This window comes from Pituophis catenifer, unplaced genomic scaffold (assembly GCF_029215685.1).
Source record: "Pituophis catenifer annectens isolate HBS135680 unplaced genomic scaffold, rPitCat1.0.hap2 SCAF_2, whole genome shotgun sequence".
NCBI lineage: Eukaryota > Metazoa > Chordata > Lepidosauria > Squamata > Colubridae > Pituophis > Pituophis catenifer.
The window spans coordinates 81,899,099-81,913,527 of NW_027256882.1; the positions used below are offsets into that span (position 1 = coordinate 81,899,099).

The 14,429-nt window shown below is 38.0% G+C and overlaps 2 protein-coding genes across 3 annotated transcripts in view; one reads left to right on the forward strand and one right to left on the reverse strand.

Moving 5' to 3' along the window:
• Nucleotides 1–760: 760 nt before the first annotated feature.
• UQCC5 (ubiquinol-cytochrome c reductase complex assembly factor 5) lies at nt 761–5,039 on the reverse strand. 2 transcript variants are annotated; one of them, XM_070937043.1, is made up of 3 exons: nt 4,865–5,039; nt 2,594–2,782; nt 761–1,399 (listed from the first exon to the last, which is right to left on the reverse strand). In XM_070937043.1, the coding sequence occupies exons 2-3, from the start codon at nt 2,742–2,744 to the stop codon at nt 1,341–1,343; spliced, it is 210 nt and encodes a 69-aa protein (XP_070793144.1). In that variant the 5' UTR covers nt 2,745–2,782; nt 4,865–5,039; the 3' UTR covers nt 761–1,340. The 2 variants fall into 2 exon arrangements, with proteins under 2 accessions (XP_070793144.1, XP_070793143.1); XM_070937042.1 differs by lacking the exon at nt 4,865–5,039 and adding an exon at nt 3,893–4,192.
• A 267-nt stretch (nt 5,040–5,306) lies between these two features.
• Nucleotides 5,307–14,429, forward strand: part of NT5DC2 (5'-nucleotidase domain containing 2) — a 35,798-nt gene continuing 26,675 nt past the window's right edge. Inside the window, exons 1-3 of the mRNA XM_070937041.1 lie at nt 5,307–5,854; nt 11,000–11,184; nt 13,216–13,290. Of these exons, the coding sequence (XP_070793142.1) occupies nt 5,497–5,854; nt 11,000–11,184; nt 13,216–13,290 (618 nt within the window). The 5' untranslated portion in view covers nt 5,307–5,496. The remainder of the gene's footprint in view (nt 5,855–10,999; nt 11,185–13,215; nt 13,291–14,429) is intronic.

Genomic DNA, 14,429 nt, shown 5'->3' on the forward strand with positions numbered 1-14,429 from the left:
ACGTTTGGCTATACTTCAATATCAAACTCTTATTCAATCTGTCTGATGACAAAACATAGAAACCTGCCATACAATTTAAGGCCACTGATCAATCTGATTATATAAATGGAAAAGCAGATCTTTAAAGTTTCTCCTATCTGATAGAATTTGGGTCTTTCTCCGTTCAGCAAGCTATAGTATAATTTTTACTAATAAAAACAAGAATGTTACACAAAAAGCAGCATGGAAAATTTGTTACCCTGAATTACAGAAGGACACTGCTGATTCCCTCGTGTATATTTTCTTCAGAGGGTGGAAAGCTCCTCTAACTATTGTGTATTGGAAATTTTTCTGCTATTTACCATGTCAAGTTCCTTTTATTCATACATACTAAGTTCACATATGGTAAGTCATGATTTGCTTGGCCATAGTTAGGTAATAGCATGTTAAGCCAAAATCAAATCATATTACAGCTTTGAGAAATACATAAATCCTGATGAGACCTATATTATCTAGTGTATTCACATGTCTTCTGTGTGACAACTCTACACATATATCTTCCATAAACAACCAGAACTTGTCAATTGAAGCATGAATCTATATTGTATACATATTATCATAATGATCACTGTGTGAAAGAGAATGAGAATTCTTGTTATAATCTTCTCCCCTAAAACTATGACTTGGATTATGAGAGTGAACTATTGCAAACATTGGGATCAAATGTTCCCCTTTTCGCCTTCCCTTTTTGCACATCCTCAGATCAGCCCAGCAACAGTAAAATAATTCCTTTTACTTTAATAATACATAAACGTGATTGTGTATATTTACAAAAAATGATAAATCAAGAATGAAATGTCACAAAGCAACAGTGTCTAAAACAACATTTTCTAAAATGCAACAGGTAACCAATCTTACTGTTATTTAATATATGAGTAGATCTGAGTTATAGTCATGCTGACCACATGACCACAGAAATGTCTTCGCACAATGCTGGCTCCTTCGGCTAAGAAATGGAGATGAGTCCCACCCCTTAGAAACAACTAGACGGGGGAAACTTTTACCTTAAGATCTGAGTACTTCAATTACAGCAGCAGAGTACACCACTGAAAGTCCTGAAGGATCAGGATGGAGACAGATACACTTGGAGATGATTTATGTGGTCACTGAAGTCAATACCAACCCCATGGCACTTGAGTTCACCAAAATACATAATTATTTTTTTACTCAAAATAAGAAAGATTACAAAAATACATTTCACTGAACAAAATACAGCCGGTATTCATATTTTAGCAAACTTTGAAACTTAGTTTCATTTATTAGTTTAGAATCCATTATGTACAGATGATTCAGTGTGGAATTCACTTTTCTTTCAATTTCTGGTAATATTTCTCGGCCTCTTTTCTACGATAAACATCATCTGCAAAATATTTGTGATAATTTCTATGAACTTTTTGAAAATACTTCATTTAACATTACATAATTCACTTGCAATGTTTCAAGCTTAAAATGATGGGTAATTCATGCAAGATCAAAAGTATAACAAGGAAATTACTACGGGCAACCTTATTTTATCATGAATTCCACAGTGTGGTGGAACAATATTGTCATTCTGACATACTTTTTAGCTAATATCCACTTCTCTTATTTAAGTAAAGTGGGATAGATTTAATCTCAAACTTAAAAAACTTAAAATTAGGACTAATTTTGTTCTAAAAAATGCAAGATTTTAGAAATTTGTTTTCTGGTTTTTAGAATGGTCAGAACACCGCTATCTGCAGCCATTTTGGTAGTTTTACATCTGTCTTCAAAATACAATTGGAAGATTACACAAATATTTTATTAACACTTAAGCTAAAAGTAAAACCATGTTTCTCCAGTGTGATTTGTAGTTTTCTCAGGAACAGTATGCCTGCCAATAGGTTTTAAGATGACACTGAATTTTTACTTTGAAATTTTAAGTTAATTCCATTCTACTAATCTTATTAGAGCACTTGAGGCCTTTAATGCCAAGCAGAGTAACAGAATAACAGAGTAGGAAGTGACCTTGGAAGTCTTTTAGTCCAACCCCCTGCTCAGGCAGGAAACCGTGTATCATTTCAGACAAATTTCAGATAAATGGTTTGTCCAATCTCTTCTTAAAAGCTTCCAGTGTTGGAGCACCCACAACTTCTGGAGGTAAGTCATTCCACCAATTAATTGTTCTAACTATCAAGAAATTTCTCCTTTGCTCTAGGTTGCATCTCTTGATTAGTTTTCATCCATTGATTTTTGTTCTGCCTGCAAGTGCCCGCTCCTCTTTGTGGCAGCCCCTTAGATATTGAAAGACTGCTATCATGTCACCCTAGTCCTTCTTTTGTTTAAATTAAAAACAACCCATTCAAGCAACCATTCTTTATATGTTTTAGCCTCCAGGCCCCCAATCATCTTTGTTGCTCTTCTCTGTATATTTACCCATTGAAAGGTTACATTCTTTTTTTAATAAAAGCTGAATATCAAATAAATTTGAATTTTTCAGTGTAATTATTAGGAAAGATATAGACATTAATATAGCATAATTAAGTCATGCATGCTTAAATATATAGAATTTTTTTTAGAGTTTAATGATACTTACAAAAGGTCTGATTGCCGACTGGAACATTAATCATAAACCATTCCATAGCACCACCGAGAATGAAGTAGAAAGGAAGAAATCTGTAGATACCAAATCGTTTCTTTCCAGGTACTTTATTCATTAGATAAGTTATTTTACTACTGACAGACATTTTAAGAAGAATTTAAGACTTGTCGTAAGAAGGTGATTCTGAAACACATTGAACAAAATTAATATTTCATGTATAAGGCTCTCCAAAATATGGTTAACCAAATGTATAAAAATATGAAAAGGAATAAAATTCAGTTTTATCTTTATGTATTTCACATCTGATTAAACCTGGACTCAAAGATACAAAACTAAAAAATGCAACATTATTACCTATAATATTAATAATAAATCTATTTAATTTATTGTGAATTAATCCAAAAACACAGATAGCAATAGCACTAAGACTTATATACTGCTTTACAGCCTCTAAGTGGTTTACATTGACAATTTATGAATTCTATCATTTTCACCTCCACTACTAAAATCCGTCCTCAGCATTCTTGGGGAATTAAGAATATGGGGTCCTTTGATGCTCTGAGCTTAGTTGCTTTTTTGCAGGTATTTCATTACCCAACTTAGCAACATCGTCCTATCAGTATGTGATGGATATAATATAATGACTTGACTTAAGATCATCCTATCTTGTTCAATGCCAGCTATTGAGGATCAACAACTTGCTAGAACTTAGAACTCTTCTGTAACGTTTGTTTTCGATGACCATTGATTTCAGCATACTGCAATATACAATTTGAAATGCAAAGAACTCTTTAACATCAACTAATCTTGCAAGCATCCTAAATACCCAGTTTGCATTACCAGCCCATCTCTAGATAAACCATGATTGCAGGACCAAGGATCTATTGATAACATTGATACTGCATTCATACATGTTTTGCTTCGTTTACGTTAATCTTTCACATCTTTCAGATACAGTTGTGAATAAGTTAAAACGATGCCATTCAGTTACCAATACCAAGGAAGCACCCAAAGTCAGTTAATGGCTAGTTTTAGGTAAAGGTTTTCCATCAGAGAACGCATTCCCAGGGTCTGAAAACCTTGCAAATTTGGTTTAGTGGTTAAGGCATCATAGAACAGAATAGAATTCTTTATTGGCCAAGTGTGATTGGACACACAAGGAATTTGTCTTGGTGCATACCTCTCGGTGTACATAAAAGATACCAGGCTAGAAAGCAAGAGACCATGAGTTCAAATCCCCTTACACATATCTGGGTGACCTTGGGCCAGTCACTCACTCTCAGCCCAACTCACCTCACAGGGTTGTTGTGGTGGGGGAAATAGGAGGAGGAAGATGTGTTGCATATGTTCGCCGCCTTGAGTTATTTGTAAAAATAATAAATGGGATATAAATAAATTCTGATTACTATAATCAAGGACCCGTACTCATACAGCAACACGCTTTGCAAGGCAATGCTGCTTTCCACTCCCACCACTCTGTGGGATAGTCAATCAAAAGAGGCTGGTCTCGATTCTAGCGCAGACCCAACACTCCCATTCCCAGCCGTCACCTTTAGGACTGAATAAGGGGGGGAGGGGGGAGGACGCGCAGGACAAGAGAGCAGAACGGGAAGAACGGCCGCCCTCCCACGTGACCGCTACCCATCAGCGTCTTCCGAAAGAGACTAGATGCTATTGGTTACGTCTTGTGCGTAGGGGGCGTGGCCCGCCCGTCTTTGAACGGAATGAGCGGAAGGGGTTTCTGCGCTGGGTTGCTGCTACGCCAGCTGCGATTCTCAAACTTTGGGCGCTAATGGCGTTCCTAAAGCCCCAGCAGGGAAAGGAGGACCTGTAAGTTGCTGCTCAGTTCAGTTGCAAAACCGGCCAGGCGAAACAGAATAACAGAGTTAGAAGGGACCTTGGAGGTCTTCTAGTCCAATCGGCTAGAAGCCTCTGACCGCCCCCACCCCCACTGTCGGAGCAGAAGTCAAGCAACCCAGCATCTTATTGTCTGCCAACATGTTTCGTAAACTATTGGGCAACTCAATTCTATGCAAGATCAACTCAGCGAAGTAAGATCAGGTGTCTGTAAGATCACAGGAGCAGGCAGTCTGAATTGGCACAATTTTTAAATAAACGATTTGAAACATTAAAGAGAAAATAGAGCTTTCTGTACGTATTCCTTTTAATTCCTCTCGTTTGTCATTTTTCACCGAGCGTTCATATAAACGAAAACAGGTCCTTTTTTTCCAAAAAAAAAAAAAAATGTTTGTCTTGAAAACTTACTTTTTTTATACCTCTCATCCGAATAGCCACGGTTCAAAGGAATCGGAATCACGAAAGGAAAACACGCCCGCCCCCAAACATTTTAAATACCCTCGAGCCAAGGAGGACTAAAAGGATCTTGGGAGTCGTAGTTCTTGTCTGTGTCCCAACAATTCTGGGTAGTGGGGGAACCTCACAGGGGCTGTTTGGGGGAGTGGACAACATAAAACAGAGGCCTTCAAACTTGGCAAACTTGGCAGCTTTAAGACTTGTGGACTTTAACTCCCAGAATTCTCCAGCCAGCTATGCTGGCTGGAGAATTCTGGGAGTTGAAGTCCACAAGTCTTAAAGCTGCCAAGTTTGAAGACCTCTGACATAAAACGTTGAACAAACTACAAATCCCAAGTGGTCCAGAAGCGGCGGCAGCGGCACTGGTGCTTAGAAGTGCCTCCTCCTCCTCCTTGGCAAGTCTTGGGCTGGAGCCCTGCAACCTTCTCTCATTGACTGCTTGCTGTCAGGCGGGTCAGATGGCCGAAGGAGCCAGTTGTTGTCCAGTCTGGCGGACGGTGCAGTTGAGGAAGGCATGTTGGAGGCTCTGAGATGACGGTCTGGTGAACTCATCTCAAAGGAAGAGCCTCTCCTCCCGTGGGGCCATGGCGGCGGCTGGACTCAAGGCTGCGAGCAGCGGCATATGGAAGAGCGTCGGCATCCTTCAACTGATGGTCCCTGTTTCCAGCCACAGCAGCTGCTGCTGCTATTATACAGGCTCCGACGCTGGGTCGGGGCGGGTGGGATGCAGGCACCAGTGGACCCATCAGCCCCAGTCTGAGGAGCATTGTCTCCCGCCGCGGGGCTCCTCTTCCATCGGCGGCAAAGCGAAGAGGACCGCCGACGTCGGCCCTGCTGTGACAGCTGCTTCCTTAGGCGGCCACCAGCCCAGCTCCATCGAAGGGATAGATACGAAGTCCTATCTCTGGGCCAGATACCACGAGATGAAAAAGCTGGTTTACGGTAAGAAGGGAGGGGAGCAGGGGGTTGGACTAGAACAGTGGTCACCAACTGGTGGTCCGTGGACCACTGGTGGTCCATGAGAAAATTGTGGTGGTCCATAGAAAAATTATTTGCATTTGTTTATATTGCACTAAATACTATTTATCTTTTTAAAAAATTCATATTAGTGGTCCGCGGGACTTAACATTATGAATTTAGTGGTCCCTGAGGTCCGAAAGGTTGATAACTCCTGGACTAGAAGACCTCCAAGGTCCCTTCCAACTTTGTTATTCTATTCTAAGTGGGGAGCCTGGCTGTGCGAGTCTGATGCATTTCGTTGAAGACAACGAAATGCTGATGGATTAAAATGCCTCGGTGTACCTCTGGGAATTCAAACTCTTGTCCGGTTTGATCCAAAAAAGAAGGGTGAATGTATATCAAGCTGCATTATTTGCACAGCTTCAATTGTATAATTGGGTGGTTGCATCGTTCTGTGGTGGTCCTAAAGTGAAATGTTCGGTGTTTTATATAAGGCTAGTGAGGAAATACTCACATTATAAACCTGTTACCTGTGCATTGTTAATAGCATCTGCTGCTGCCAAACTAACGTATGCTAACTTATTCTCTTCTGTTGGTAACTTATGCTAATTGTTAAGAGTAACTAAGCATGCCAAATTATAAAAGATGCTGCAAATTGGATTCTTCAGATTTTCTCCAAAAACAAGTTTGCTTTTGCTAATGACATACATGGGTACACTGATGGTTACGACTTTGAAATGGGAAACATTTTTAATCAACTCTTCCAATGTAATGTACACATTGCTTATCAGCTTACTAAAATTAGTAAGGTTGTGATCCCTTACATGTTTTGCTTCTGTTTTTTGTTAAAATTTAACTTCCTAAACTCCATGGACTTTTGTGTGTGTGTATCTGTTTTAAAATCTCTGTTGTGCATACTTTGTGAATTCTAGGTTGAGGGTTTGAAGTTGGCTATTCAGTTGCTTCCACATTTCAGTTGAACTGAGTAATGAATATGCCAACATCAGTTGTTGGAAGCATTTAACATACATTTTCAACCATCTTAATTGGTTCCACAATTAGTTTCTGGATGTAGTTCAAACTAATGTACTGGCATTGTACTTTCAAGGCTGAAAGTGGTTTGAGCTTGCTAATTTATAAGGTTTTCTGTCAGAACAACTTGTGTGCTCAAATCTCTAGAAAAGGCTGTGTTTCAAGCTGCCTTTCAAACTAAAGCAGGTTATTGTAAGTTGTTGATTGCGGTGTTATCCTTGTGAAACCCTTATATTCCTCTATTGGCTGATTAGCATCTTTCCAAGTCTGAACAAGTGAAATGTTGCTGCTATATCAAAGGATCACTATCTCAACAATCTCAAAAGGCTCCTTAGTTTTTTTAAAAAAAATGGTCAAGAATTGTTTAAAAACTATAACAGATGTTGGATGAACTGCTACTATTTTTCTCTCTAACGATAATAGGTCACTTTTATAATTAAAAAAAAATACATTGCAATTCTAATGTTTTTCAAATGTTTGTCAGAATTCATTTGAAGGATTCCATTAATGTGAAATGGAATTTAGTAGGTGACTTGAATATTTTTGTATGTTTGTTCCTGAAATGTAAACAAGATAACCTATTGGCAAGATTTTAAGTGGACAGTAGAATCAAATCTTGCCAAGATCTCAGCATGAAGGAAATATTTCCAATAAAATGCATGATTATATGTATTTGCTACATAATTTGGTAGGAAAAAACCAATTACTGTTTGATATTTTAACGAAGCATCTATACCACTGCTAGCATAGATAACCAAGGGCAAAGAAATTACTTCATTGATACCCTTGCTAGTTGGATGCAAGGAGGAAGGGAGAAAATGATTTTATTCTGTTTGTTCTCCCCCTGCTCCCCAATATTAACAGTAGGAAGTAATTATGCAATGTCTATTCCAGATCTGCTATGTCCTTCCTCTCCTGATACATATTTGCTATAAGATACTTGTAATTTAACTGTAACATAAGATGTAGCAATAAGTTGGAAGATTTCATTACCTAATACAGTTTTCCATTTGTGCTCTATTGATAGAAATGTTTTCTGAAGATGAGTAATTCTACTTCATGGAATTTGTTTTTCATGAGACCACTTCAACTCTGAAACAGAATTACTTTTTAAAAAGTGTATCTTCCCAGTAAAGCCTTTTTGAGTATTCTGAGAAGCATTGAATTAACTCAAAAATTTGACATGTTGTGAAATATATTTTTTCCACTCATCAATGTAGCTTGAAGCTAATTGCATTCACAGTATTTTTCTTTCTGCCCTTGAAAAATCAAGTTGTTCAATAATAATGGGATTTTGAGGTTATATAATAATTGTAGACAGAAACTAATAACATTCTTTGGTGCAATGAAATTTGCAATATAAATACCATCTTCACAACTCTGACCTCTTAGCTAAGAAGTGCAATACTTCTCATCCTTCCATTAGATATGTACTTGTAATAGAAAATGGATGAATGTATAAAGCTTGTAGAAAGCATTTACCTAATACAAGTAAGAATGGATGAAGGGATCATATTTTTACTGTACAGTAAACAACTATTACTAACATGTGTTTCTTGAATAGTGAATATAACACTAGTTATATATATGGGTGACCTTGGAACAGTTCCCTCTCAGCCCTAGAAAGGAGGCAATGGAAACTGCAGGGATTAGTACAAGCAGTCACCAGGCATCAACAAGAGAGAGGGAGGGAGGAAGGGAGGGGGGGAGAGGGAAAGATTTTTTTTTCTTTCATAATGAACTAATCACCCAGTTGCAAAACTCTTGATCTTCACAGTGCAGAAGTGCAAATATAACCGTTACATAATTCCAGAGTAACCCTGTAACAAGGAAAATGCTTCCCATTTATTATAAAGCAATTCTAGAATCCTATATATCAGTATTCAAGTGGCAACAATGAAGAATTCAGTTTACCTGATATTCCTATTCTCTCAAATAGGAAAGGCTAGGCTGTGTCTACATCATAACACTCATACCCTTTGTTTAGCTTTTGCAGGGTTTTATTTTATTTATTTATTTATTTATTTATTGGTTCGATTTATATGCCGCCCTTTTCCAGAGACTCAGGGCGGCTTACAATGCATTAAGCAATAGCCTTCATACTTTTGTATATACCTGCTTAGTAGGGCTTTCGCCCCCCCAAGCGGTGTTCTTTTTTATACAAAGTCAGCTTATTGCCCCCACAATCTGGGTCCTCATTTTACCTACCTCGGAAGGATGGAAGGCTGAGTCAACCTTGAGCCTGGTGAGATTTGAACTTGCAGTAACTGCAGGCAGCTGGTGCTACTTAGCAATGCTTTAGTCTGCTGCACCAGACTGCAAGTTAACCTGCAAGTTAACCAAACAAACATAAGATTCTAATTCATATAAATAATTTATATGGCTGCCCATCTCAAAACAGTGACTGGTAATTAAAATCTATATATACCTACAGGGGCACAAATATAGTTCACTACGTGTAGAACATGCAGTTAGTGATCATAGAATCATAAGGCTGGAAGGGATCTCAGCAGTCTTCTAAACCAAATCCCTGCTCAAGGCAGGAGCCTTATATCATCCCAGTCAAGTGATTGTCCAGTCTATTTTTGAAAATCTTCAGTGATGCAGCACCCACAACCCCAGGAGTCAAGCTATTCCATTGATTAATTGCTTTTACTGTCAGAAAAAAAATTCTACTTACTTCTAGGTTGTATCTCTTTTTGACAAGCTTCCATCCATTACTTCGTGTTCTGCCGTTTGGTACCCTAAGGATAAGGGTAAGGTTCAGGGGTGAAATCCAATTTTTTTCCCTACCAGTTCTGTAGGCGTGGCTTGGTAGGCGTGGCAGAGGAAGGATATTGCAAAATCTCCATTCCCACCCCACTCCAGGGGAAGGATACTGCAAAATCTCCATTCCCTTCCCTCCTGGGGGAAGGATATTGCAAAATCCCCATTCCCAACCCAGTCTGGGTCCAGCCAGAGGTGGTATTTGCCGGTTCTCCGAACTACTCAAAATTTCCGCTACCGGTTCTCCAGAACCTGTTAAAACCTGCTGGATTTCACCTCTAGTAAGGATTAAGGAGAATAAAGATTAGATTAACTGGGAATCAGAATTTTAATGTGAGTGATGTATAAAACAGGCAATATTTTTAAATTATTGTGTCTATAAAGTCTATTTCAAGCTTCAAGTATACCCAGACATGATTTTTCCCCGTGCTGAATCTGCTTTCATAATTTTGGAACAAACAAACATTGTGAAAGAGTAAATACATTTGGCTGAATCAGACAGGTTGAGGCATTTAGGCAAATCTTTGGTGAGATTTGGTTTCTTATTGGAAACTAATCCCTATATAGTTATAAGAGTTATCAACTGGCCAATATAACTCTAATTCGATTTCAAATTCAAAATGCTGTTATTCTTTGTTACTTATATCTCCAATCTATGAGGAGATCCAACTAGAATAGAAAAACTTCAGTAAATAGAATAGGATAGAAGGAAATGCAATTATTCTTCCCCCACCCCCTATGTAATAATGATAACTGTAAATCCTGTTCCATTCTCAGATGAAATTAAGTACAATGCCTAGATGGTGATTCTGTTCCCCCACAAATCTTCCGCAAAACGTTCTGCCCCCTCCAATGTTCCCCCAAATGAAGGGTCCCTAGTTCCTCTGAAATACTTCTGAGGAGGCACAGAAGGAAGGAAGGAAGGAAGGAAGGAAGGAAGGAAGGAAGGAAGGAAGGAAGGAAGGAAGGAAGGAAGGAAGTCTGGTGATAGCAGCAGCAACCTCTACCACAGAGTAAAATTCTGCTCCTGACAGGGGGAAAACAGAACTTGAGCTGATCCTTTTCGGTTTACAGCAACAATCTTTTGTTTTAGTTATTCTTTTTGATAATGAAATGCTTGAATTAGTTGAAATATTTATTTTTTGGACCATCTGTTTTGAAAGAAAATGTCAATAGTCTTGAATACCCAGTTATAATGAAAAAAGAAGAAGGAATATTTCACTCCACCCCATGCCCATTCCCCACCCCCTTTTTTACACATGAACAGTATTCCTGTTGTGCATCATCTTGGATCAAAGAAGTTCCTGTATTTTTATTGTCTTGTTCCAGATCTGCTTCCACCAGGAGTTTGCAATCTTCTTAACCCTGCAGCTATTTATGCAAATAATGAGATTAGTTTGGGAGATGTTGAGATCTATGGCTTTGATTATGATTATACATTGGCACAATATTCAAACTTACTACATTCAATGATATTCAACGCTGCCAGAGATATCCTAATTGAACAGTATAAGGTAAATTTGCATTTTTCATAATCTCTCCTTGTGTGAGGTTTGATCTGTAATAGATTGGGGCAGTATGGTGTGGAAGTGGTTTTAAGATAAGTACTTTTTCTTCCTCTACATTCCATGACTTGTTTGTGTTTCTAGATTCTGACTTTATTTTTTGTTAGCTTCCACATTCTACTGAGATATGGTATTACCATTTATATTGGTGGAAAAGGCTTAATGCAACAATTTTTTCCCTAATTCTTTTTTCACCTGTTAATGGAACTACTAGACCCACTTTTCTCTATGCCTTGCTCAGCCTCTATGTGACTTTTTAAATTATTTATTTTAGAGCCTTTCCTTTTTTATTATAATTTTATTGATGTTTAAAATTACAAAGATAAAAAATAATAAAACCAAGGAAAATATAAACAAATAAAGTAAACAAAGGGAAAAAGAGGGGATGGGAAAAGGGGAAAAAATATAAGAAAGAAAAGAAAGAAATATGGAAAGAAATAATTTTCCCTTTCATCAAGCACAAACATTTTCAATAGCTTGATATCTTCTCTAATTTTTAACCAAAAACTATCTTCATCCCATATCACATCTTTTATCTTTCGGCAAATAATAAACTCTCATCTTTCAATTTTAATCAGCAAAAGTCCCTTAAGTGATACCAGAAATAAATAAACACACAAACACACATACATATTGTGTGTATGTGTGTGTATGTGTGTTTGTGTGTGTGTGTACATATACACACTTTAAACAAGTAAATCATAATTCTTTCCTTTCCTTTACACAATACTTTGTCAGTTTCTCTAAAACTCTTCTTCCCATGGTCTTATACAGTATCTATAAACGGATGTATAAAAACTCATCATTCAAACTTATTCAAGAAAAATTCTATTAAGTGCTACTAGAAAATTGAAAATATTAATATTTAATCCCTTCAAACGATATCTCACAATTAATTTGTTACTTTCTCTTCATTTCTTATTGGGCCAATCCAGCATCCTTATGAAAGGCTCTGATTACGGCTTCGGGAAAGAGGCCTCTCCCGATACCCAGAATTCTAAAACCTGACAGAAACTGCTACTTTATGGCCCAATCATGGGAAAGGTCTGTAAGGAGCACTCTGGGCAATCCCAAATCCTCTGTTTCTCTAAAAGGAATCCTTCACCAGCTCTATTTTCCACCACAATCCTTGGCTCTGCTAAAACCAAAGCTAAAAGTAGTCTGCCATTACTCCCTGGAAATAGGAGTTTATATGCCATTTCAATGTTCCAATTATGAATGGCTTAAATACCCTATTTTCATAAATAAGATCATGATGTACAATATGTCTGAATATAACATATACACGTTTGTGTCAAAGTTAAATAAAATCACCCCTCAGAGGAAAGCTCACATTTCTACCCTTAAGCTGGCTGCTGGGGGTTCACAGGGATTTGGGAGAACCTCTAGCTAAGTTTCTGTGCAGTTTGGAGATCCCCCAAATCCCACTCCTGGCTGGCCCCGCCATGCCCGCCCCGCCATGCCCCTATGTCCCTACCTGGCCTGTTTTGGATGCAGGTAAGTGCAGGGCGTGCGCGGAGGCTCGGGTAGGACAAAAAATGGGCCTACCGGAAGTTCAGGAAGGGGGCCTCCGGAGCCTGGGGAAGCCGTTTTCGCCCTCCCTGAGGTTCGAGGAAAGCCTCCGGAGCCTGGGGAGGACAAAAACACACACACACCTGCCATGATGCAGGAGGCCGACTAGGCCACACCCACCCAGCAACCGGGCAGAGAGCTCCTTGCTAAAAAATTTTAAACCCACTCCTGCTCTTAAGGCATGTTAAAAAAAAAGACCAGGTTTCTCCATCTTCTCTATACTTTTCCTCAATTCTCCCTCTGCAGTTTTCCAATGAGTTTAGTGGCTTATTATATACCTGTTCTAAAACTATATTCTATACAATTTGCTTGTTGTCTAGATTTCTACCAGTTTTTAAATAAGCAAAAAATAACATGTATCCCAGTTTGGAAGAATATATTCATTCTTTCTAATGAAATGTTTTGTAGTACCCAGAAGGACTCAGGAAATACGAATACATTCCTGGTTTTGCCATAAGAGGGCTTCATTATGATGTGCACAAGGTGAGTGAACATGTGAACATGTTTTCAATTGGTCTTTCACAGTATTTCACAGTAACATCATTTGGGTCCATGTGGAAACTGGAAACATTGAAGTATCTGGTTAGTTTGTTAAATTGCAGCTATTCTTGGAGAAATGAATTAATAATGGTGTATGTACGCATGTGGCTTTACATATTACACATATACACAGAGAAACAGTCATCCTTGAATTATAACAGCAATTTAGGACCAGAATTTCTATCACAATCATGTGACCAGAAGTCACTGCAACATTATAATTGTGAGTCAGTTACCAAGAACCCAAAGCCCAATTATGTGACTACAGGGTCACTGCAGTGGCCACAATTTTGCAGATCGGTCATAAGTTTCCTTTGTTCAATGCCAACACATAATTGAACAAGTGATCATAATCCTTGGGCTACATAAAGGACTTCCTTCTCTGTAGTTACATAGTATGACAATCTAAAAATCAGTTAATAAAGACTGCAGTGGAATATTCTTGCTTATAGTTTAAGATTTTCTAAATTTCACAGCTACATTTAGCATGTAGGGTTTTTTTCCAAAAAGAAAGAGGAACTTGATGCTAATAAGGCCCAAAGTGGCTTGGAGAATATGGGAAGGATGTTAGGAAAGTCTTTTTTCAGCATTTTGCGGGCACAATTGCAATGATCTCTGTAAACAATGTTAAGGTACTTTATCATCTTATTTTGTCCTTCCGCCAGCATTATTTTTGTCTCCAGTAGGGAATAATTACAACACTAACAAATCCTTAATCTTTGCTGACTGTACAGCATTAAAAAAAACATTTTCCTGAAAGTTAGAAGCAGGATAGGATGTGGTGAGCTAAAAATTTAAGCACTGCAACTGATTTTAGAAAAAGACATTGTCACAACAGTTGATGGTAAATAAATAAAATGCTCTCATCTGGCAACTCTTCAGACGATAAGTAGAGATCAGATAAAATAGTAGGAGTTACAAAAAATAACATCAGAGTATTACCATGAAAAAAAAAAGGATCTTTCCTTCTTAGATAATTTAAAGTAGAAGATGTCAGTATGACAGCTGCGAGAATCCCAATTTGTCTTACTGCAGAAATAAAACTGATCCCTGAAATTATGCAACGTAGCCTATTGATGGGC